At 42.5% G+C, this 26,337-nt stretch overlaps 2 protein-coding genes and 1 pseudogene across 2 annotated transcripts in view; 1 reads left to right on the forward strand and 2 right to left on the reverse strand.

The window, feature by feature from the left end:
* Positions 1-11,964, forward strand: part of AUNIP (aurora kinase A and ninein interacting protein) — a 33,099-nt gene extending 21,135 nt beyond the window's left edge. The window contains 4 exon segments of the mRNA XM_006883648.1: positions 4,777-4,918; positions 9,146-9,961; positions 11,898-11,939; positions 11,942-11,964. Coding sequence (XP_006883710.1) covers positions 4,777-4,918; positions 9,146-9,961; positions 11,898-11,939; positions 11,942-11,964 — 1,023 coding nt within the window.
* On the reverse strand, positions 5,994-6,770 carry LOC102846742 (annotated as a pseudogene).
* Positions 11,965-12,025: 61 nt separating the features above from the next.
* On the reverse strand, positions 12,026-25,650 carry MTFR1L (mitochondrial fission regulator 1-like). The gene is made up of 6 exons (XM_006883502.1): positions 25,636-25,650; positions 25,063-25,167; positions 18,099-18,208; positions 17,643-17,854; positions 15,916-16,237; positions 12,026-12,131 (listed from the first exon to the last, which is right to left on the reverse strand). The coding sequence occupies exons 1-6, from the start codon at positions 25,648-25,650 to the stop codon at positions 12,026-12,028; spliced, it is 870 nt and encodes a 289-aa protein (XP_006883564.1).
* Between the last annotated feature and the right edge of the window lie 687 nt (positions 25,651-26,337).

Below are 26,337 nucleotides of genomic sequence, written 5' to 3' on the forward strand. Positions count from 1 at the left end.
AGCAAAACAGACAAGTCTTCCAGCCTTCCTCTATAAGCAAGGCTTGAAAGCTGAAACCGGTGAAGAGCGGTGTCTTGGAAAAACCTCAACCGCCTCTTCGTACAGAAGCCTGGCATGAGGTTCTTTACTCTCACCCAAGCACTCAGATATAGGGCTCAGAACGTCTCCCGAGCCCCCCGCAGTGGTGGCCCCCCAGCGCGTCCGCCTTAGCCACATTTCACTGCTCCGAATTCAGAAAACAACACGAACAGTTTGGTACAGAATGAAAACACAGATAGACACACTCACCCGTCTGGCCAGCAGTTCGTCCCTCCGGTTAGGGGTCCTTGGGGTCGTGGGGGGATCCCGGATGAGCCCCCAGATGTTATGCCCCAAATCCAGTTCCCCCCAAGTCACCAAGGAGCTGACACCGATGCAAGGGCAAGAGGGAATTTATTTCAGATTCTAATCCGGGCCGCGTTCCAAACCATGCCCATACAACAGGGAAGATGGCCGCGGCCGCGATTCTGGGCTGTCCTGCCTATTTAAAGGGGAAAGCCCGCGAAAACAGGGTGATACAGGATTGGCTGGTTCAAAGGAAGGGCGTGAAAACAGGGTGATACAGGATTGGCTGGTTCAAAGGAAGGGCGTGAAAACAGGGTGATACAGGATTGGCTGATGTTTAGGTGGGGGCTCTTTTCTCCCTTTCCCCACCGCTTTCAGTTTACTGCTCTAGAGGCACATATATATTTTAAAATGACATATTGGTTACAAAATGGAGTCCCTCATTAGAACTGACTTAATGGCACCTAACAATACCAGGAACTCTGGCAAAAACTGCTTAGCTAGTCTTAAAATTAGAGTTTCCAACCAGACCAGGAGTACCTCTGAAGACAGGCTTGGTGATCTGCTTCCAAAACCATAGAACACGCCTGTTTTGCATACAAAGGGTTACTCTGAGTCAGAATCTTCTCCTGAGGCAAGTAACAACAGATATCTCTTTTATGACCACAGTGTTTTGACTTCATTTCCCCCTTCATGTTAGCTATTTCCTAAAATTTTTGCAAGCTGCTTTCACCCTTTCTGCTACTTACTCCTTTGACTTTTTAGATTTCCACTTGTGAAAGTGTAACACCAGACTCTTGCTCTACTAAAATGAAACAAGTTTTATTGAAAGAGTAAAACATAAAAAGGGAAGAATTCATTTGGCATTTCTCAAGCTAAGAGAACTGAAAAACAAATTGAAGCGTTGAGACACAATATTGAAAAATGCTATGGGCAATAATATATTGAATGTTCTAGAAAGCATCAAAATAAGATGGAGGGAATACACAGAGTCACTGTACCAAAAAGAACTGGTGCCAAAAAATTTCAGGAAGCACCATATGGGTAGGAGCCATTGGTAATGAAGGAGGAAGTTCAACTCCATTAAGACATTGGCAAAAAATAAGGACCGAGCAATCAAGGATACCAGTTGACACATTTCAGCTAACAAATGAAGCCCTAGATGTGCTCCAGTCTATGCAAGGAAATTTGGAGGAAAGCTGTCTGGCCAGCTGATTGGAAGAGATTCACATCTGCTCCAGTTCCCAAGAAATGTGATCCAATATAACATGGAAATTATCAAACAATATCATTAATATCTCATGCAAGCAAAATACCACTGGAGATAATTTAAAAATGACTAGAACAGTACATAAATAGGGAACTACCTGAAGTTTAAGCAGAATTTAGAGGAGGCCATATATCATTACTGATGTCAGATGAATATTGGCTGAAAGTAAAGAATACTAGAAAAATATCTATTTATGTTTTATTGATTATGCAAAGGCATTTATTTGACTGTGGATCATAACAAATTATGGCTAACATATTGTGCTTATGGGAAACCTATACCTGGGCCAAAAGAGTGTTGTGCAAATGGAACAAGGGAGTACTACATGGTTAAAATTAAGAAAGGTGTGCATTAGGGCTGTATGCTCTCTCCATACCTATTCAGTCTGTATTCTGAGCAAATTATTTGAGAATCTGGACTCTATGAAGAGGGATGTGGCATCAAGATTGGAGGAAAACTCAATAAACTGCGTTATTCAGACAATACCACCTTACTTGAAAATGAGGACTTGAAGCACTTGCTGCAGAAGGTCAAAGAAAGTAGTCTTAGGTATAGATTGCATCTCTAAGTGGAGAAAAAACAAAAATTCTTACCATTCAACCAAGAGGCAACGTCATGATAGGTGGAGAAAAGATTGAAGTTGTCCACAAATTCTTCTTACTTGGATCCACAATTAACACCCTTGGTACCTGCAGTCAAATCAGGAGATTGCTCTGGGAAAGTCTGCAGTCAGAAACCTTTACAAATTATTGAGGAGCCATGATGTCTGTTTGAGAACAAAGGTGTGCCTGATTTAGGGTATGGTCTTTTCAACCACTAGTAGCTGTGTATCTGAAAGCTGGACAATGAATATGGAAGACTGAAACTAAGAATTGATGCCTTTATGCTATGGTGTTGGAGAAGAGTACGGATTATCTCATGAACTGCCAAAAGAACATATATATCTCAGAGAAAGTGCAGCCAGAGTATCTCTTGGAGGCACAGAGGATAAAGCTTTGTCTCACATCTGGCATGTTGCTAGGACAAGCTATTCATTGGAGAAGTACATCATGCTTGGAAACATAGAGAAACGGTCAAGGAAAGAGAGGAAGACCCTCCCCCAGCTGAATTAACACAATGACTGCTACAGTCAGCTCAGTTGTGTCACAAAGTATGAGAATGTCACAGGATAGGACTGGGTTCAAATCTGTTGTTCATAAGGTTGCTATGGGTCATACTCGACTTTATAGCACCCAGCAACAAGCTAGATCTTTTGCTAATTGAGATCTTTTTGTTTTCTACTAATTTGTAACTTTTTATAAATCATCCTTGCAGAACTTTGTATACTTGTAAATTAAATGTTGAGATGCAATCTATATTGAACAGTGAATGAGGATAACAGAAGAAGAATTGAAGCCTTTGAATTGTGGTGTTGGAGAGTATTGAATCCTCAACCAGATGGATTGACACAGCTATAATGGGCTTGAGTGTGTCAGAAAGTGTGAGGTAGCACAGGATGGGACAGGGTTCAGATCTGTTGTTTATAGGGTTGTACTTGACAGCACCGAAACAACATATAGTTAGCTACCTACTACCTGTTACAACATTATATTTCAAGGTAGATCTAGAAATGACATTTTTCACTATGAAAGCAACTCCATTTTCCCTCACAATTTCATCTCCAGTATAGTAGATTATATGATTATCTGACTCAAAATGTCAGTCCCATCTTATTTTGTCAGTATCTAATATGTTGTTATTTATGCATTTCATTTCTTCCTTAACGATATCCAATTTTCCTACATTCATGGTTCTCACATTACATGTTCCAATCACTAGTGTCTCCTTACAACTCTTCCTCTTCTTTTCTGTTTCCATACAAATGAGAGCTCAGCCTCAGTTGCCCTATCTGCTAGTCTAAGTGTGCTCTCTTGTATATAGGGTTTTATATAGGGTTTTCTATGGCCTGCTATTTAGGAAATGGATGGCCAATCCTTCTTAGTCTGTCTTAATTTGAATGCTTAGATCTAGAACAGTATCTGACAGACAAGCATTTTACAGAAAAGAGCTAATGAAAGATGTTTCCCCAATTATAGAAATAACCAATAAATTCAGTGTTGTGTCCTCTCTTGACACATGTGTCTTGACCCACCCCTTTCCCTGCTCCACCAGCATTCCCTTCTACTCCCACCTACTCCATTCAACACCTGTCTCCCCCTATCCAGCCCTTGATGTGATGGCTTATATCTCAAGCTTTCTGGGCCTCTGTGATTCTGAACACCTCAAGCTTCTGCCAGTTTCTTATGCTGTGGCCAGTATCTCTTGAATTTAGGAGTCTCTTACATCCAAATACCAGATACTACTATTGGGGAAGGCTACCTGTCTCGGACAGTTCTGAGGAAAAGTCCATTTCCCCCACTCATTTTCCAGTTCCACATGGTAAATATAAAGGGATATGAGATGAAAATGTGATGAAACTGGCTGTTTAATATTGACATTATCCTCATTCATCTTATTGAAATAATTATTGCTAACTGTGGAATAGGTACATTTGTCCCATTGTACACATGAGAATGAGACACAACGAGATTAAATAATTTGCAGGTCACAATGGCAGAATTGGAATTGATTTGCTTAACTCTCTGTGTATGTATGTGTGTTGTGTTGTGTATCATTGAGTCAGAACTTACTGATAGCTGACCCTCCAGCAGGTTTTCAGAGGCAGTTAATCACATGAGAGGAGATTGCCCATCCTTCTTCCATGGAACCACGCATGGATTCGAACTGCGTACCTTCAGGATCGCAGCGCAGCTTTTTGCCACTAGGCCACCAGAGCTTCCTTGCTTAACCATTGTTGACTATTTTAAATGGTACAAAATGTATCAATTGCTACTTATCTAGAATAATTAATTAACTTTAAATATCATGGAGAGAGCTGGAATTCTTATCACAAATTCTGCTTGAAGTTTGACTCACTTCCATGGGGGGAACAACAGAGATAGAGCTCTGGTTGGAATATGTGATTCCTGTTAAAAACAAGCACCATCCAGTTCTATGGCAGCAAATGGTGCTGTGCTATCCAGGCCACAGTACCAGATGATGTACATGAGCTGTGCCAAGAGGGTCACGGGTGTTTATTGAATCCATCTTACTGCTGTTTTGGTACTAATAGGTTCTGCTCTTTCTTTTTCTCCCCTTATCAGACACTTCTGATCAAACCAGGCACTGAAATGTTAACACTCTTTCCAAGAGAGAGAAAGACGAAGAGCTTTTTTACGCCAAGAAGTGCTCCACCTGCAGGCATTCGACAGACTAGCGTTGCTTCCTTCTTCACTTTGCAGCCAGGTAAAGTGACCTGCCTGGGAATACTTCATCATTCAAGTAGCAAAAAAAGAGTGCATTTTCCAACATTGGAACATGTGGGGAAAGTGGTAATAACCACTTTACTGACCCATTGGAAGGGCAGATAAAAATAAAGAGAGAACACTCCCTCTTAAAAATTGCTTTTAAAGTAAAAAAAAATACTTTTATAAACATACCTTCTGCATCTGTTCTGCTTAGTCTGATATAAAGTTTCATATTTGCCAACAGAAGAATGAGAACAAGTGTACTTGGGATGTTGACATCACCTTCTCAGGATTGGTCACAATGAGTAGTCTTCATAAAGCTAATTGAGAATTGACATTTTCTTTGAAATTTCTCACATTAGTGAAGGTTTTTTTTTAATTTTTTTATTTTCTTTTTTTTAATAATTTTAATGAACATTTATAGAGAATTTGGATTTCCATCCATTCATTGCTGCACTTCTCTACCCGCCCAGCCCTCTCCCCAGTTCGCTCCTCTCTTTCAAAAGTAAAAGAAAGACTCCCTCCCTGGTATACAATCCTCCCGCACCCCTCCCACCGCCCCAAGTACATTCCACTATGCAACCTTAATTGTGGACTCTTGTGATAACCATAAGACCCTATCATACATCGCTTTTAAATTATTCAGTCCCTCATCTGTTTCAGTGCAGTATACACAATTTATCCAGTTTTTCTCAGTCTTACCCCCACCCTGATATCAGTCCCATTTTACAGCAGTGGCACCGTGCAATATTTGTCCTTTTACGACTGAGATATTTCACTCAGCATAATGTCCTCCAGGCTCACCCATTTTGAATAATATTGCATGAGTTCCTTGTTTTTCAATGCAGCATAGTATTCCATTGTGTGAGTATACCACAGCTTCTCTAGCCATTCGTTTGTTGATGGGCACCTGGGTTGTTTCCAACTCCTTGCTATTGTGAACAGAGCTGCGATAAACACGGGTGTGATTAGTGAAGTTTTAAGGATGCAGATTTCTTTTATTTTTTTGTCTTCAAACATTATTGCATGTTTAATGTCATGGTTTGATAATGCGTTCTTGAAACAATCTGCAACTACTGATGGACAAAGAACACGTGGAGTAGATGCTTTGCTGTCCTCAATGGTTTATTAGGGACACGCTTTACAAACCGCGCTCTCAGCGGTAGCGGGTGCAGCTACAGGGTGTTGCATCTCCTCCAGGCAGCGCGGCGAGAGCCCCACAATGGTGTGGTGGAACTTGTGGCCTTTGCCCAGGCCGCAGCTCTTGCGTCTGGCCCATGTCATTCCGCGCATTTCCCGGTGTTTGTGGACAGGCTTTATGATCCATTGGGTGTCGGGATTTCTTCTGATCACTTTATGGAATGGATCAATGAGGATAACCTCTTAAGAACTTATACGTGGAATCTTCACCCACCCAGTAAGAATTCAGGACCCTAGGGGCCCCGCAGTGGTGGCTAGCTCACTCCTCAGCGACGGACTGGAGGCTCCGCGCGAACTTCAGCTGGTTCACACCGTGGTGGACAGGCTTGCCGTAGTTGACTCCCTTAGGGATTGGGCGTTTGTGGCCACCCCGGGGAACTCCTTGCTTGGCCTTGTAGCCCAGCCTGCGCGCCTTGTCCAGCCACGGGGGCCTGGTGCAGCGCCGAGCTGGCGGTACTGCCAGCGGCGCATCCGCAGGAGGAAGCACATTATGTCCGACTGCTTCTTACGCCACAGCTCCTGGATTTACTTGTAGGTGCCGATCTTGGCTCACCCTGATGGCTGCTGCCCCACGGAAAGGAAGAAGAAAGGATGCAGATTTCTTAAAAAGGGCCCATGTAAAGTTGGCTTTGGCACTCTTTTGCTTGCATGCCCCTTTTCAGAGAAGCACCTGCCTCAGAACAGGCAACTTTCACAGGATTCTTCCCATTTTGAGGCAGTGTGGAGCTTTAGCTCTTGGTGTGATTCTGGAATTGCTCTGCCTAAACTTTAAAATATACCCTTTTTCCCTCAAACAAATATTTTTTAATATCAAAGTCAGTTTTTCAAAATGCTCTTAAAATTCCATTTTACTGAATCCTTAGGTAAAGTTGAGAACCCTTTCATAAAGTTTCTGCATTGTAATTATTAGAGAAGGAAAGAGGAAACCAATCATTCAGCTCATGAATCTATGAAAAAGAACTATCAGAATTTTGAAATGAATGCAGACGGAGTCCAGTCAACACCTCATAAAATAGACAAATTGGACACGAATAGCTGCTTTTTATTATTGCCCTTCTCACTGACTTATTTAGCATCCTTATTTTGTCTTCACTTTCCCCCCCCATGTAATATTTAGAATGTGGGCAACATATGATCTATCACTGGGAGGTTTCTGAGAGTTAATCAGTATAATAGTCTATATATTGAGCATCCACAATCAACACTCTTGGCACTGTTTTTGTTGTTATGTGCTGTTGAGTCGCTTGTCAATCATAGCAACCCTATGTACAACAGCCCTAAACTGTGCTCTGTCCTGTGCAAATCGTACTGTCTCTGACACTCCCATCCCAATTACCCCAGTCACTGAATCAATCCACCTCATGGAGGGCCTTCCCCTCCTGCGCTGTCCCTCCACCCTACCAAGCATGATGTCCCTCTCCAAGGACCGGTCCCTCCTTACAACATGTCCAAAGTATGTTAGACAGAGCCTCAGAATCCTTGCCTCCAAGGAGCATCCCGGTTTAACCCTCTCCAGGATGAATCTGTTTTTCTTAGCAGTCCATGATACCCTCAATACTCTTCTCCAGCACCACAGCTCAAAGGCATCAATTCTCCTTCTATCCTCCCTAGGCATTGTCCAGTTCTCTGATGCATAACAAGTGATTGCAAAGACCATGGCCTATATCAGGCACACCTTAGTCTCCAGAGACACACCACTGCTCTTCAGTACTTTGGAGAGGTCCCAAACAGCAGACTTTCCCATCGCAATACATCTTTTAATTTCCTGGGAAATCAAAAGACAAGTTGCGTTAGGAAAGCCTGCTGTTAGGGGCCTCTCCAGAGTGCTAAAGAGCAACGATATCAGTCTAGAGACTAAAGTGTGTCTTGTCCAGGCCATGGTCTTCTTAATTGCTTGCTATATATATCTGAGAGCTGGCCATTGAATAAGGATGACAGACAAAGAGTTGAAGTCTTTGAGTTGTGGTGCTAGAGAAAAGTATGGAGCATCCCATGGTCTGGTGAGAGAACAAACAGGTCTGTCCTAGAGAGGGGAAAACCAGTTTGCTCCATGGAGGCAAGGATTTTTAATCTCTGTCTCACATACCCTGGGCATGTTGTCCAGAGGGACAGGTCCTTGGAGAAGGGAAGAGTTGAGGGTTGGTTAGCAAAGGAGAGGAAGACCCTAGATAAGAGTGACAGAGAGACGGTAGCAATGGGGTCAGGTGTGTCAGGTGTGTCAGAGATAGTGAGAATGGCTCAAAATAGGGCAGGATTTGGAGCTGCTATTCATAGGGTTGCTATGAGTCATAGTCAACTCGACAGCACATAACAACAACATATTGAAAATACTCAAGGGACATTATCCAGGGATATATATTTAGCCAGGACCAACACTGTGACACTGATGTGTCAGATGTGATAGTGGTTACCCATGGTGGACAGTGTTTGGTGGAGCTCCCAGATTAAAACAGGCTTGGAAGCAGGAGTGTCATCCATTTCTGGCAAGAAGCTGTACTGCAGTCTCGAAGTCACATGGTTTGTGATCATCAGCTGCTCCATGGGAGAAGGATGGGCAGTCTCCTCCTGTGTGCTTAACTGCCTCTGAAAACCTGCCAGAGTGTCAACTATGGGTCGGTTCCGACTATATGGTTCACAATAACAAGAAAGATTGTCTTTTTCCTGCAGAGCAGCTGGTAGATTCAGACTGTCTGCCTTTGGAATGGCAGTGGAACTCCTTAGCCACTGGACCATCAGACATGGTATTTAGCTGAAGTCCTATAAAAAGGGAAAAAATGAAACTAATGGTGCCCTATGTTAAATAAACCCCACATATGGAAATTTCACTGGAAAAGCAGGCTGTAGTGTGATTGTATTCCATGTATGACTTGATCAAATAGTCATGGCAAGTATCAAATTACTTGAGGAAGAAATTAGGTGAGTATAGTAAGATCAACTAGGAAGTTATTTAAAGAGTCTAAACAAGATATTGACAGTAGTAATTGATACTGAATTTTCTTGTATACTAATTGTTGACTTTTATCAGGAAGGGCCAGAGGTGGCAATGAAACACATGTCTCAGCTCAGAGAGAAAGTCAGACCTCCAAAGAGTCTAAGGAAGATGCAGCCCAGCTAAAGCATTTTCTCCAGGACTTGCGGGAAGACTCTGTGGCTTCCCCTTTATTCACTTCGACCCCCGCAGACATCCCCGATGCTGAACTTTCTCCACAGTCCCTCCAGGAGTCTTCTGGACACAACAGAATGGAAACTCCATATTTGACTGTGCTAACTTTTCCTGACATCCCGGTGTCAGCTGAGGAGGATAAAGGCTCATTGGCTTTTTCTTTCACCCAGGATTTGAAGAGTTCTTGTTTGCTAGACCAAAGGGAGAGGGAAAGAGCATCTTCTGGAGCTAGGGAGAGGATCCACAGACCTAAGAACTGTCGGGATGTATTAAACCTGCCTGAGGGGAAATGCCATCAGTCCTTGGACAAAACTAAACTGGAAAGGCAGGAAGTTGCCAAAGAAAATAGGCAGCCCTCTTTCTTTCACACTTTCAGGGATTCCTGGAGTGAAGAAAGCACAATGTCAGTGAAGAAAGGCCCTTGTCCTGTTCCTTTGTTTCCCTGGGACAGTGAAAGACAGAAAGACAAGGATTCCTGGAGTCAGCTCTTCACTGAGGATTCTCAGGGCCAACGAGTCATTGCCCACAGTTCAAGAGCTCCTTTCCGAGATGTAACCAATAACTGGAATCTAGACTTAGAGCAGTCTCCTCACAGCCCTCGCACTCGGTCTCAGTGCCAGGATGGGGACACTCAGTTCAATCTCCACTCTGGTTTGCTCTTTACCCAGGACTCTGAAGGTAATCAAGTTATCAGACATCAATTCTGATTGCCTTTATTAGCTAAAAGTATCTTGAAATGGCAGAAATGCACATCATATAGTTGGAGGAAGCTTAGGGTGGACTGGTGTTTGGGTGGCAGGGAGGCACAGGATGAAACTGTTATTACTGAGCATTTTCGTGGTGTAAATAAAGCAATTGATGTCACAAGATGAGACTGTGTGATTGGCATGTGCCCTGAGGAAGAAGGTGGCTGGTAAATGCCTTGAGCAAGTCTATGAGTATATAGAGCTTGACCTTCCAGAAACTTGATTGGGACCCTGCTTGATGGATGTGTTCCCTTACTCACTATAATTATATACAGGGTCATTATTTTTGATACTTTTGAGTAATAAGGCAAATCTTCCTGATGTAGGTGGGGACAGATTGGTAGGATGGGGAGAGTGTTATTTTTTTATTATTATTTACTCAGTATCTAAATATCAACTCCTTACCTTCACTCCCCAAAATAAAAACTTCAGTTACATACTAATCTAGATGTATACTTTCACAAGGGAAGAAAATCCTCTTTGTAAAACTTAAACCTAGATGATGGCAATTAAAACATTTTATTTTGAAACATTTTATTTTGAACAGGTGGCTTTTTCTATAGTGTACTTATGTCCTGTCATCACCATAGGTTAGATAGAAACATGAGCCCAATTTGACACAAGGCATTGTCCACCAGGTGGCAGTTTTCCATAATGCAGGTGTGATAGCTAAAAACCTTGAACAGTTTCAATAGAGTAAGCTTGCATGTTATAAAATGGAACTGCTTTTTAGAGTGTAGAGCACAGTTGCTACTGAAAGGGAGAAGAAATTAACTAGGGAAGTCTGCAGAGGAACAAGACCTTACAAAAGGGGAAGCCAAAGAGCCTGTTCAAGGAAATTCATTGACCTTAGCATATATAGGCATCTTAAACCCTTCAGCATAGGGAGCTCAGGTGGCCTAGCAGGTGGCCCTGTATCCTAGCAGTTGGGCTGCCAACCCAGAGACAAGTGGTTCAAATCTACCAGCATGTAGCTCCCCTGGACAAAGATGGGCAGTCTCCTCCCATGCAGTTTACGGCCTCAGAAACCAGTCGGCTCTGACTCCATGGCAATGAGCTAATTAGTTTATACCCCTGAAAGAGACTGATTGTAGGTCAGAGATGGATAAGGCAAATATAGTATCTTTCCAAATCCTTCCTTTAATGTCAACCCAAACACATAGAATATACATATTGCAGAGAAAGGGGCCTGAGGTTGTGTGAGTCATGCAGCGATGTGATAGGTACAAACCGTACAAACTGGTGCAGCCCAAAGGAGCAGTCATGGCCTAGAAGAAGGGTGGGCACTCTTTCCCCTCCCCATTTCTCTTTCCTTTTGGGCTTACATGAAAGTCCAGAAGAGAAAATGTTTTCCATCAATGGAACTGATGAGGCCCCCAGGTCTTGGAGGATAGATTTGGTTGTACAGTTATTACAAAATATGTGTAAGAAAAAACAGCTTAGGGCTCCCAGCAGCAGCACAGTGTCAGCTGGCCTGGAAGCCTGACCCCAGTATCTAGTGTTGGGCAGGGCAGCGGTGAAGGTGATTGCTGGGCATTGGTATAAGGTAATGATGGAGCAGCATAAGATCTTCCCTGCCCTATGGACATGTACATAGCCTCCTCCCCTGAGCCTTGCTGGGCTGCAAGGAAGCAGTGGAGCACAAAATGTCCATGACACCAGCAATGGGGTCTAATGCAATCAAGTCAGTCATTCAGGACCTATTTTCACACAAGGGCAAGGAAAAACCATAAACTTCTATTTCACCCTTTAAACTGAGACACTCCAACCTAAATAATTACCTGTAATAAATATCTCAGCTCAAAATAAGACCTTAGCTTCTGCTAAGGTTTGAAGTGTAGGAAACAACCCAACTCCTGTTTTCTCAGTCCATGCTCTAGCTTGTTGGCAATACTGTTCCAGAAGATTTCTGAGAGGCAGAAACATCTGCAGTGAGGAAGGCAGCTACTGAAGGGATTCCAGGAGCATGAGACTGAGTTCACAGAGCTGGATGCTATCAGTGTCCTTTTCTAGTGACGTCTTCTTCCTTCAGGGCAAACTTCCTCCTCAGGACCTCAGAGATAAGGACGGCAGGGTCTTCCTCCTTCAATAAACTCCGGTTCCTGGAAATCAAATAATGGCTTATGTTTAATGAGTACTTATCCCCAGAAAGTATTCTTAAAAACTATACTTTTAACAATCCTATGATAATTATGTGTTACTATAATCTCTTTACATAGATAAGGAAAATCACTACCATTATGTGGTGGTAAGGTAACAGCAAAAATCCAAACTCACTGCTGTCAAGCTGATTCCACCTTACGGAATTGACTGTCATTAGGTTTCTGAGGCTATAAATCTTCCTAAGAGGAGAGACTGCCTCACCTTCCTCCTGAGGACCTACTGGGTTCAAACTGCTGACCTTTCAGTTATCAGCACAATATTTAAATTGCTAAATTAAGGCCTGGTTCCAAATCCTGTTCTCTTTTTTAAAAAATTTTAATTTTATATTAGTTTGCTTACAAAGTTCATATACACTGTGTTTCACACTACCCTTCATTCACACTGTGTTTCACACAGTCATTCCATTGCATTGTTTTATAAAATCAATCAACACTGAAGTATGCCCACCACTGCCCTGTCTTTTCAGAACCCCATTGGCTCTTCCCCATTTTCCTTTACTCACCCCTCTCTCCATCCATTAAATTGTGTAACCCTCTGAATACCCCCATACAAGCAAAATATGAGTGAAGATTATTCAAAAATGGCTAGAACAGTATATAGTTAGGGACTGCCAGAAGTTCAAGCAGGATTTAGAAGAGGCCATGGCACCAGGGCTATCACTGCTGGTATCTAACTGATCCTGGCTGAAAGTAAAGAATACTAGAAGGATGTCTGTCTATGCATTATTGACTATGCAAAGGCATTTGACTGTGTGGATTATAACAAGTTGTGGCTGACATTAAGAATGGGAATCCCATCAGAAAAGGACAAATACTGCATAATGCCTCTATTATAAAACAGGACTGACACGGGGATGAGGGAAACTAAGAAAAGAGGGGATACATAATGTACACTGCATTGAAACAGATGAGGAATAGAACTGCTTGAAAGGAATATATTATTAGGTATTATTTGCATGACAACAGTCCAGAATAAGAGCTGCATAGTAAAATAGACTGGGTGGGGGTGAAGAATAGTATAATGAAAGCCTCCCCCCACCCCGAGAGAAAAGCGAACTGTGGATGAGGTAGACAGGGAGGAAAATGTGCAATAATGAATGAATGGAAATCCAAGTTCTCTATAAACTTTGATTAAAATCTTAAAAAAAAAAAAAAGGGAATCCCAGAGCACTTAACTGTGCTCATGTGGAACCTATACCTCAACAGGAGGCTGTTATGCGAATAGAGCATGGTTTACATTTAAGAAGGGAATGTGTCAGGGTTGTATTCTCTCTCCATCCCTATTCAATCTTGATGCTGAACAAATTATTTGAGAGGCTGGACTCTGAAGAGAAATGTGGCATCAGGATCGGAGGGAGACTCATCAATAAATTTGATTATGCAGATGGCACAATCTCGCTGGCTCAAAATGAGGAGGACTTGAAGAAACCTGTCCAGAAGATCAAGGAATGCAGCCCTCAATATGGACTGCATCTCAATGTGAAGAAAACAAAGATTCTTACCACTGGACCAATTAGGCAATATCATGATGGATGGAGAAGAGATAGAAAACTGTCAATAACTTCATCTTGCTTGAATCCACAATTAACACCCTTGGTACTAGCAGTCAGGAAATAGGAGACACACTGCACTGAGAAAATTTGCAGTTAGGGACGGCTCCAAATTATTGAGGAATAATGATATCAGTTTGAGGACTAAGGTGCATCTGATTGATGCCATAGTCTTTCCGGTCACTTGCTATGCATCTCAGAGGAATAAGGATGACAGAAGAACTGATGCCTTTGAGCTGGGGTGCTGAAGAACAACATGGACAGCCAGAAGAACAAATATGTCTTGGAGAGTGTGCAGCCAGAGTGCTCTTTGGAAGCAGGGATGATGAGGCTTTGGTTCACATACTTGGGGCATGTTGCTAGGAGGGACTATTTCTTGGAGAGAGACATGATACTTGGAAAGGTGGAAGGTCAGCAAAGGACAGGAAGACCTTTGACCAGGTGGACTGACAGTGACTATGCAATGGGATCTAGTGTGTCAGGGAGTATGAGGATGGCACAGTGTAGGACAAGATTCAGAGCTTTTGTTCATAGGGTGAGTCATACTTGACTCGATGGCACCCACAACAATGATTTTCCCCCTGGTCATCCTTACCCCTCTGTTACTCCCCTCCCCTACTTGGCTCCTTATACATGCTTTACTATTTATCTTTCTATTTCCACAATAATGTCTTATGTACAGTATTTATGGGACTGAGTTCACTCAGCATAACACTCTCCAGTCCCTCCCAAGTTAGGCATTAATTTTCAAAATCATTGCTCCTGAGTGCTGCATAGTCTTCTACTGTGAAAATGTACCACAATTTCTCAATCCATTCAATTGTGGTTGTTATTTGGGCTGTTTCCACGTTCTTGTGATGGTGAATAATGCTGCTGTGAAATTTGGTGTACAAATCTCTGTTTGTCTCCCAGTCCTAACTTTCGCAGGGAATATTCCAAACAGTAGAACAGCTGGTTCATAGGAATTTCTATGTTCAGCTTTTTAAGGAAACTTCAAACTGCCTTCCAGAGTAGTTGTAGCATTTTACAATTCCACTAACAGTGTATAAGAGTTCTATCTCTCTACATCCTCTCCAGCATTATTGCTTGCTGTCCTATTAAACTTTGCCTCTGCTTTGGGCTGAGATGGTATCTCATTGTGATTTTGATTTGCATCTCTCTTATTGCCAGAGATTTTGAGCTTTCTCCATGTGTCTGCTGGCTATCTGAATGTCCTCCTCTGTGAAATCTCTTTCCATGTCTTTTGCACATTTTGTAATGGGTTATTAGTCTTTTTATTGTGGAGGTCTGTAGGATTCTGTAAACTTTTGTTATGAGACCCTTGCCAAATCCTGTACTTGACTATAAAGTGTGGGCAAAAGAGAAGACCACCACATCCCAGTCGGCTTCTGGTAGCCAAATCTCTGCTCCCACCCTCTGGCCTTTTAGCAGCATTTCTCTAGACAGTCCGCAGAGGAAGCTGACTCCTGGCCATTCAGACCCTCATAAGTTGTGGGGAAAAGGAATACTGAAGATTTCATACAACTTTGTCTCTTCTGGTGACATAGTCCATAGGGAGGCTACCAGCTGCTCCACAGGTCAAGGTGGGCATCTTCTCTGATGCCTCAGAAAAATCTTTCAGGGTCTAGTATGAGTTGATTTTGATTCAACAGCAATGACTTAAGTTGTCTCTCCATCAAGGAGGCTGAGTTGGGGGTTTTAGCTTCAATAAAAGGCTCAAATTACCTAATATATATCTATATGCCTAGAAAACACTCATTGTCCCTTCACCAATGTGATACCAAAATACATGCTATGCAACTCCACATTTGAAGGGTGGGATGTCAAGGCACTGTTGTTTGTAGTATGAGAACGGAGGTGGTTAAGGCACTCAGGGGATGGAAGTTATCTTAGATAAGCCTTCTCATAAAATCTAACTAATCTTAACATTTATATGGAGTGACATCATCAGTAACTAACAAATGTGAATTGCTGCTCAAGTTAGCTTTCCCCAAGTTAGGATCTCAGGTACTAGCCAGCAGGGTAATCAACAAGCTTTGTGAAGTAATAGATGGTTCCTACTGAAGGATCACACTATGTATTAGGCACTATGCACAATGCTTTCACATTTTAGTATAGTACTGGCCACAGGCAACTTCAACAGTTAAACACTGAACTTCTCCTCTAATACTTACAAATCTTGGCTCTGTTTCATCCGGTGAAAATCCTTCAGGATACCCATCATGTCTGCAAAGCTGCTGGCCTTGGACAGAGAGATGCAGTCATCCTCTTCAGACGAGCTGCACGTGGCTTTGTTTTCTGTTTTGCAACATTCAGGGCTGGCAGAACAAAGCAGGGGGACTGATGGAAGCTCAGGGACTTCTACCTCAGTCTCCTCCGTGATGTCACTAATGACAAAGGAAGTTGTAGAGTGGAATGAGGATCCAAAACAAGGTAAGGGAGAAGAGATATTTGAACTTCCTGGAGATAAGAAATCTGGCGTTAATGAAGCCGAAGCTGAAAAAGAAAACAATAAGTAGAGGTGGATATTGGAGCCAGAATACAAAAGCAGTATCTTCTTCCTACAGCATTGCCTACTGAACACTCATCCTGGGCAGACACCATGAAATACTGGGAGCTCCCAGGATGGGATTGGCAGCTACTAGACCATCCCGCCCTCCTTCGCCACTCAGTGTCAAGAAGATGTAAACAGCCATAGGATCTTCCAGTGTTCAGGAAGAAAGACCCTCTCCCTGCACTGTCAGACTGAAGCAATAGTGACAGAACAAAGGCCTACATTTTTCTTTTCTCCATTATCACAGTGGAAACCTGCTATTAGCAGGATTCTTCTGCAGAAGAAAAGAAAGAATGACAGTTCTCCCAGTTCTCTAAATTTTAATGGAGGGTATTTCCTCAATTTTTAAGTGCTTCTGATTTTTTTTTTTTTGCTTCTGATTTGAATTTTAAAAGCTGTTTCTGCTACTCTCTTTGGTAACAAAACTAAAAAAATAGTCAAGAAATATAAGTGGAAAATGAAAATGTAAGTCCATAATAAAACTTCCCTAAGAGGGAATTAAACACACAAAGACTTCAGAGAACATGAGGAACATGGGCTATACCAACTGATAAGGTTTAGGAGCTAATGGTAAATGGGGAAAGGTGCTCCAACGGCCTCGGGTAAAGGTGCATTACCAAAGCAAAGACAGGTGGTTATCCACCTGCTACTCTGAGGGAGAAAGATGGAAGTCTCTTCCCATGTGATTTATAGCCTCTGAAAATCTGCAGGAGGGTCAGCAATGGCACATAAAAAGAACAGTAAATAGGGAAAGGTGTTCTGGTGGCATACTTTACAGCATGTTGTGTTAACAAATGCTGTACAACACTAGCAGTTCAAATGTACTAGCTGAGAGAAACAGGCAGTATATGCCACTAAGATTTACAGCCTCGGAAACCCAATGGAGTACTACTGAGTCAAAAATGACTCAAGGGCAGTGAGTTTGAGTTCGGTTTTCTCTTGACTTCTGGTTAAAGCAGATTCCCATCCCTGTCCACTGGTTCTGCCCTAAATGTAGACAGAGTGATAGACAGGACTGAAGAGAAAAGAGGTGTTTAAAGAGGACATACCTCAGTGGTAGGGAGAGAAATTTTACTTCTTATACTGAATAGGAGAGAACTTAGGGATGCTGTTTTTATGGTCAAGAGAGAAGTCTGTTTAGGGTCACAAGGTTAGTAAAGATTTGACTCTAAACCATTCAGCTGAAAATGACTGGTAGAAAACATGAAAGGGACACCACAAACCAGAGGCTAGCTCAGCCTGGGAGCAACCAGAGAACATTTTCCTTGCTGTTTAACTGCCCTCAAGTTGACTACCATTCAGTGATTTTATGAACAAAAAAATCTGAACCTGGTTCAGAACACCTACCTGCATCAGCTGCCACGATCTTGGCAATCTGACTGCGCAGGTGGCTCAGCTCATCCTGCAGCTCTGTCGTGCGACTCAGGGCTGGGAGACCTGGTTTCTTCAGAGCCAGGAGCCTCTCCTCAGACCCACGCAGGTTGGGCACTGAGGCATTACGCTGCATAACAATCAGAGGGCTGGGCTTCCATGTATGCCTCAGGGGTCGTGTATCGCTCCTAGGCCACAAAAAGACAATTTTTAGTTGGCGACAGTTAGCCACTAAATGAAAATTCTTCCACCCTTCCTTTAATAGTAACACAGCCATTTTCTCACTCTGAATCTTGGGAGTTGCAGGCCTGCAGAACAGCAACAACTCTACTTCCTACTGCCCTCAGATCTCTCAAGAAAATGCTCTCTGCTGCTTGCCACCCTTCATCGGGAAAGCTGCCTTTCCCTGGCAGAGTGGCTACTGTCAGCTACCTGACCCGGGCATAGGTCTCCTCTTCATCCGCAGCAATCCAGGCGATGTCAGCCAGGGTGGGAACTGGGGGCACATCCCTCAGACACAGGTCCGAGATATTTGGTAGGGTCTATGAGAAGCAAAATAAACATTTATTGTCACCATGATGAGACAAGCAGAGGGAAATGTACAAAATATACAGGACATGTCAGTGAAGCTTCCTAGAAGGAAAGAAAAAGAGGGTTTTTTTTTTCAAAGAAATGCATTGGAAACCTTATTTCCACTTTTTAAAAGATTGTTTAAGACCACTTGGTGGTGGTTCTGACACTTAGTAGCCTGAGCAGTGGGCGCTGCAGACCAGTCTTCAGTTGTGGGCTGAGCATTCCAGTCTTCAGTCAGGAACTGCAAAATAGGCAGAGAGGGCACCTACACACATTCAGACCAGTCTGCAACCTCAGGCTGAACAGCACTAACTTGAGCAGGAGATGACCGTCCTCCCTGAAACTGTCCTGGTCACAACCTTTTCAGCAGCAGCCTGCTCTTTCTTTTTAATCTCCTCCAGCTCTCTGCAGATATACAGATTTTGTGTATGACCTCCCATGGATGCTCCCAGGAGATTGTGCCACACGTGTGCAACATCCCAGGCCAGCTCCACAATGTTAAACCCAGAGTGAGCTCCCTTGATCTTGCATGGGATAGCAATGTCTACGTAATGCAGAGGAGAATCTGTGTTACACAGGCAATGGTGGGCAAGTTACTAATATAAGATGCTTCTGTCAGAGACTGGTGGTTGGCCCTGAGATCAGTAACCACCAGAAGACAAGGCTCCTGGAAGACTGCTTAGATCTGGTTAATGAAGGTTCCAGGAGTGAAGCGCTGGGCAATAGGAGTGGCTCCAGTAGCAGCAGCAAACTTCAGCAAAGCTTTCTGGCCAGTATTTCTGGAGGATATGACACTGGCATCAATTGGATTTTCAATGGTACCAATGTCCCAAGCAGCCAAAGGAAGCTTCTCCTAGGTCCTCTTCAGGTTTATGATGTACATGCTATCACTTTTCCTTTTGTAGATGTTTTGTAGATGTACTGTTCCATTTGGAAGTCAAGGTTGGTGCCGCCCAAAAGTGTTTTCCTGCTGCAAGGAATTTGAGGACATTCTATTCCTTTATTTGCAGGACATTAAGGGCTCCAGACTTTGTGGAAGGTTTTCATTTAAGTAATGAAGAGAACCAGGAAAATGCTGTATGTATGTATGGACCCTTGTGTGGATTGTTGTTATGTGTCATCGAGTCACCTGTGACTCATAGTGACCGTATGTACATTAGCTCTGAACTAGCTCTATCTTGCACCAATCTCATCATCTCTGACAGACCTAATCTCATTTCTCTAGTCTCTGAGTCAATCCATCTCATCCTGGGCCTTCCTCCCCTGGGTCTTTCTGTCCACCATACCAAGCATGACGTCTTTCTCTAAGGACTGGTCTCTACTGGCCATGTGCCCAAAGTATGTCAGATGGAGTTTTTAAATCCTTGCCTTCAGTAAGCAACTTGGTTTCACCCTCTCCAAGAGAGACTTGTGTTCTCTTGGCAGTCCATGGTATGTTCAATACAGTTCTCCAGCACCACAACTCAAAGGCATTGATTCTTCTGTCATACTTGGTCACTGTCCAGCTCTCTGATGCATAGCAAGTAATTGCAAAGACCATGGCCTGGATTAGGCACACCTTAGTCTCTAGACTGACACTGTTGCTTCTAAGTACTCTAGAAAAGTCCCTGACAGCAGATTTATCTAATGCAGTTTATCTTTTGATTTCCTAACTGCTGGTGCCAAGAGTGTTGATTGTAGGATCAAGCAAGCTGAAGTTAGCAACAATCTCAATCTCTGTCCATGAAGCTGTCAACTAGCCCAGTGTGAGAATCTTTGTTTTCTTAATGCTGAACTTCAATTCATATTGCAAACTACAGTCCTTGACCTTCTGCAGCAAATGCCTCATGTCCTCCTCAGTTTCAGCAAGCAGGGTTGTATCATCTGCATAACATAGGCTGTTGATGAGTCTTCCTCCAATCCTGATGCCACATTTCTCCTCATAAAGTCCAACCTCCCAAATGATCTGTTCCACATATAGATTGAAACAGTATGAGGACAGGATGCATCCCCGATGCACACCTTTCCTGAACCTAAATCATGCTGTGTTTCCCTGCTCTGTTCTTACTGCTACTTCCTGGTTCAAGTATAGGTATCACATGAGTACAATTAAGTGTTCTGAAATTCCCATTCTTCTCAAGGTTAGCCACAATTTGTTGTGATCCACATTGTCAAATGGCTTTGTATAGTAGAGGAGGATCTTGGAAACAGTTTGGCTAGAGTTTAAAAGCAGAAGAGTTCATGGGATTACAAAGAGTACAGAATGGCTAGAAAAGAAAAGCTAGAGAGTAAATCAAGAGTCACTGACTCAACTCTTAAAACCAATGGCATGCCATTGTAGGCTTTTAAGTAGGTACGATCAAGATCTGAGGATGAGAAAGATTACTATGGCTGCTGTGTAAAATATGGTAGGGAAGGTAAGAGACCACTTATCAAGATGCTGTAAACAAAAACATGGTGGCTTAGAGCAGGCATTGTAGCCAGCTTTTACATCAAAAAAGTTATACTAGAAGATAGCTACATCCATTGCTTTACATCTTGTCTGTGGCTGCTTTCAAGCTAAGCAGAGTTTATGGCCTGTATTTACTATCTGACCCTTTCCAGAAAAGTTTACAGACATTGACCTAGAGCAAAACAATCTTGGTAAGTTTGGCCTGAGTTACTTCCTGACAGAAAAAGACACTGTACAAGACCATCTTGCCTACTGGTGGCAAAAATATAAGTGCCAGGTCATCAAGAACCCCTTGTATCACCAAGGAGTTTCTCCTAGGCTAACTCTTTGCAATTCTTTTATAGATCACTAGGGTTTAAATTATTTTGACAATACTATTGTAAAGAATCTGGATACGTTTATTATGTTGTTGTATTAAGAAGACAAGCAAGTCTCCAATTCAGTCCTTATGTTGGTAAGTACAAAACTAATTTGTGGAAATTTACAAAATTTTATAGATTAGTTATTTCCATTCCATATCATGTTGGTGGTGTTAGGTACCTTCCAGTAGACTATGACTCAACAGTGTATGAACAAAAGATCAAACTTTGCCCTAATTATGTTGTTTTCAACTTGTATTGTAACCTGTTAACTTCTATAGTAAAACCTCCTAACGTGTGGGAGAAACTCCTTGCCTTATCCCATACCATCCTAACAATGTCTGCCACACTCAAGCCTATTATTGTAATCATTGTGTCAGTCTATCTTGCTCACAGTCTTTTTCACTGACCCTCTACTTTACTAAGCATGATATCTGATTTTAAACCATGCAGTATTCCCTTGTCCCTTGCTCTATTTGAACAACTGCTTTTTGGCCTATCTGGGGGAAAAAAGGTTAAGTCTTTCAAATACCAGCAGGGTTACCCATGGTGAGCGGATTTCAGTCGTTTCCAGACTGAGACTAAGATATAGTACTTGGCTGTCCACTTCTGAAATAACAGGCCTTCGAGAACCCTATCAACAGCAGCAGAGCCTGGTTTAATACAGGCTGGAAGATAAGCCTCTCAGGTTGGAAGGTACTCAAAACTCAGCTGGGGAAGAGCTAATCATCCAAGTAACTCTCAAAAACCTCATTGTCATGGATTCATAGCTGACTGGCTAGCTGTTTTCTGAAGTTGTATATCACATGAGAAGACACTGCCCATCTTTCTCCCTTGGATTCCAGTGGATTTGAACTGCCAGAGAAGACAATGCTAGAGAGCTGCTTCCTCAAAGGGTCTCTTAATTAACTTAATAGAGCTTAATAAAAGACTTTCATTTGTTGATGCGACAAGAATCAAAATGAACAAAACTGCAAAATATCCACTAATAACTGCAATGTAGAATGTACAAAGTATGGATCTAGAAAAACTGGAACTTGAAAAAATAGAAATAAATGATGACTGCCATCCTACGCATTAGAAAGCAAAGATGGATTGGGATTAGCCATTCTTAATCATATAATCAAATGATCTACTCTGCTTTTATTATCTACATTTAAATTAAAAGAAAAGATGAACAAAAGAAATTGTAATAGAATTCCTTAAAATAGCCTTTTAATCCAAGTGCATAATAGCAAGGAAATGAGAGGCTGAATAAAGTTAACACTACATTAAATAAAAAGTTTGGACAATTTAATCGTACGCTAACTGTATTACAAGTTAAAAAAGAAGCATCAAGAAGAAGAAAGGGACTGACCTAAACTATGCCATGACTGCATAATTACAGGTAATTTACTTTTCCTTTCTCCTTTTTTTTTTTACTTTCTATAATTTAAAATTTTCATATGATTTTTAAAAATTAGAAATATTACTATATTTCATTTATAGTATAATTTAGTGACCCTTTTTCAAATGCATGCCTGAAAGTGAGTCTGATTCAGGCCATAGTTTTTCCGATTACCTGCTATGCAACTGAGAGCTGGACACTGAATAAGGATGACAGAGAAAGAATTAAAGCCTTAGAGCTGCGGTGTTGGAGAAAATCAATAAACATCTCATGGACGGCCAAAAGAACAAACAGATATGTCTTGGAGAGGGTGCAGCCAGAGTGCTCTTTGGAGGCAAGAATGATGAGACTTTGCCTCGTGTACTTTGGACATGTTGCTAGGAGGGGCTATTCCTTGGAGGACATAATGCTAGGAAGGGTGGAGGGTCAGCGAAAGAGAAAAAGACCCTCAACCAGATGAACTGACATGGTGACTGGTACAATGGGCTCTCGTGTGCCAGGAAGTGTGAGGTTGGCGCAGGAAAGAACAGGGTTCAGATCTTTTGTTCACAGGGTCCCTATGAGCTGTGCTCGACTTGATGGCACCTAACAACAACACACATGTTACATTCAGATGCTTCTGCTCTAAATTGTTTGGTAGACAGATCAGAAACTGCCATCTCTGGCTTTTAGATAGGAAATCTGGACCCCTATGGAATAGGCGACATGACAGATGGAGAAAGGACTGAAATTGTCAATGATTTCATTTTGCTTGGATCAACAATCAAAACTCTTCTTGGTACTAGCAGTCAAGAGGAAATCAGGTGATATATTATTGCACTGGGCAAGTCTGCTGTCAGAGATCTCTCCAAAATACTGAAGAACAATGATTCCAGTCTGAAGATTAATTAATATGTGTCTGATTCAGGCCATGGTCTTTTCAATCACTTGCTACACATCTGAGAGATGGACAATGAATAAGGATGACAGAAGAAAAATTGATGCCTTTGAGTTAAGGTGTTGGAGTAGAGTACTGAATATCCCACAGGTAAGTATGTCTTGGTGTAGCCAGGGTGCTCCTTGGAAGCAAAGATGGCAAAGCTTTGTCTCTCACACTGAAGGCACAGTGCTAGGAGAGGCTATTCCCTGGAAGGGGTAGAGGGTCAGAGAAGGAGAGTAAGACTCCCAGCATGATGGACTGACACAGTGACCGCAGCAATTGGCTCCACTGTGTAAGAGATGAAGAGGATGGCACAGGATATGACAGGGTTCAGGCGTATATACAGTGTTGCTATGAATCATACTCAACTTGCCAGCACATAACAACAATTAACAACTAAGGTCACGATCTAAGAGTTGCTGCTAAGATAAGCCATTTCAGAAGCCTGTATTGCCTTCCTATATTAGATAAGTTTTGAATGGTCTTTATTCTTGGCCAATTAAATTAATAATATAAAGTACTTATGAGCACAGTCCCTGTCACATAGTATGTGCTTTGTAAACGTTACCTAGTACACTAATGATACTCAAATGTGGCTTACCTGGTGGGAGCCTGTGCTCTGGCAGCCAAGCAGCAGCTAGCCAAGGGCTGGAAAGGTTATAGACAAATGGCAACAGACCTTCACGGAGTCAGTCACAATCATCAGCTAGCCTTCTTTTTCCTTCTGATACACTACATTCTGCCTGCCCTAGCAAGTAATTCTGCATAACAAGCAATCTGGGTCACTGGTGACTCCCTAACGTAAAAACCCCATTCCTGACTATAACAACCTTGACACCACTTCTAACTCTAGCACCTATACAAAATTTCCCATTCATCATCTATATACAAACTCAGTTCTTTAATTGGCTTCTGCCTGGATCCACATCCCTTCATGCACATATTCTTGTAGAGAGAAATCCAAAATATTTCTTCTGTGTCCACCTCCCTAAAAGCTGGTGCGATAAGCATGTAGTGCAGAGCTTGGAGCTGGTGCTTAACTAATACTCCCTACAGAGAGAGGAAATGTGGTCTAACAAATGTCAGTTAGCTTTCCATTGCAATAGAGGTTAGATGCCTGGTCTAGGCAGATGCTTTTCTTCCAGAGTGGTTGCTAAAGCCCTTCTCTGCCACCTACAAAGCTAAGTATACAGAAGTTCAAAAGAGTAGCTAGAATGGCCCCAGAGAGGAGGATGGGGAGCAACAGCCTTGGGGAAATGCTAAAAATAGGTGGCTATATTGCTGGTTAAAAATAAAAAATCAACTAGAGCTCAACACTGAATCGCTCACATCACTCAATGTTCCATGCCAGGATTGCAGGAAAACCCCAATGTGCAGATGTAACCGGCCTAAAGATCTGATTCAGGGCCATTAGGCTTGCTGTGATAAACTTGCTAGATCCTGATGACGTTAGAATTATTGAACAGCAGCAATAAGGACACATGATTATTACTGTCTGGACATTTTAGACATTTGACTATTGTGGTCATAAATTTATGTGCAATCAGGAAAGTACAGTGGTCAGGTCCATTATAAAACATTTAAATACTTATTGCCAAAAAGAAAAAAAGGAACAACCTGGAAAGCAACGTGCTTTGGCTATGCTGATGGTATGGGGCACAAAAGCAGCATTCCTCTCATGCTCTCAGCCTCTATTCTTCCTGCCCTTCCTCTTCCAGGGTACTTACCTCAAAGGATGCCCGGGGACATGGCTTCAGGGGAAGGTTGGTTCCGATCCTTCTCACCACACTGCGAGCGGCCCCATGAGGCTTATTTTGCCAGATTGGAATGGTCTAGAGAAGGGGATAACAGATAGCAAGTTCAACAACTGTTCTTGCTCCTGCTCCTAAGCAGAATGAATGCCTCAATCTCAAGGACAGGGCACTCCCCAGGGGTAAGTCACATCTCAGTTATGTGGGCAAGGTTCCCTACTGCCAGATTCACTCTGTCCAGCCACGTAAGGACAGTGCCTGCCTCAGCGCAAGGCAAAGTCAGTGTTGTGAGGGATCAGTGGAGAGGTAAAAAATTAGCTGGTCATAGGGACTCTCCAGGCTTCCCTCCCCTCCTTCTCCACAGACGGGCAGAAGGAGATCCCTGAATTGCCCCAAGATCACAGCTGGTTCTCTCTGGGATGAACACTGAAAAAAGGCAAAGCACCTTTAATCAATTCTAGGTTTCCAGGGCAAAAGAAGAGTCAGAATTTCATCAAGCCCAGTGCTCAGTCTTCCCCGCTGTACCCCTTGCTTGTGTATGCCCCTTACCACATTGGCTTCCATCCCCAACACTGCAACCAGCTCCTGCGTTTGAAGCACAAGGCAGCCACAGGGCAGCTCTGGAGGCTTGGAGGCGTAACTGCTTCATATCAGGCCATCCCGAGGCATTTACTTCCCTTCCTGTGAAATAAACCCCAGAGTGATGGCCAGCACAAAAGCCACACTAAGCCAAGTCCTGTGGAGCCATGATAAACAGGGAAACAGACTTCTGATGTTTAATGGAAGAGAAAAGCAGTGTAAGAGGATATCTCTGCTCAATACTGGCCCCTCCAAACATAGACCTTAAAGATTTTACTCCATAATTTCTAGGTGACTTTAGGTAGCTGTGGGAGCTTTTCTGGACTCTTGAGTTTACTGAGGAAAGATCTGATGTAAGTAAAATCCCTGGCTAGCTACAAAGCTCATGGGAAAGCCAAATTATCATCCAGGAGGTCGTGTCAAACTTAGTCTTCTTGGCTATACTGAGAAAAGCCCAGTATTTTATACTAGCTCAGTTATCTACTGACTTTCTAGGCTTAGGCAAGTCATTTTGCCTTTAGAATACTGCTGTTTCCATTTATTTAAAAAAAGAAAGGTTTCCAGCACACTAACACAATTGTTATTGTTAGGTGAACTGTTGACTGTGACTCATATGACCCTATGAACAATGGATCTGAGCCTTGCCTTATCCTGTACCATCCTTATCATCTC

Source organism: Elephantulus edwardii, unplaced genomic scaffold (assembly GCF_000299155.1).
Source record: "Elephantulus edwardii isolate Elephantulus edwardi_28Jun2011 unplaced genomic scaffold, EleEdw1.0 scaffold00028, whole genome shotgun sequence".
Lineage (NCBI taxonomy): Eukaryota > Metazoa > Chordata > Mammalia > Macroscelidea > Macroscelididae > Elephantulus > Elephantulus edwardii.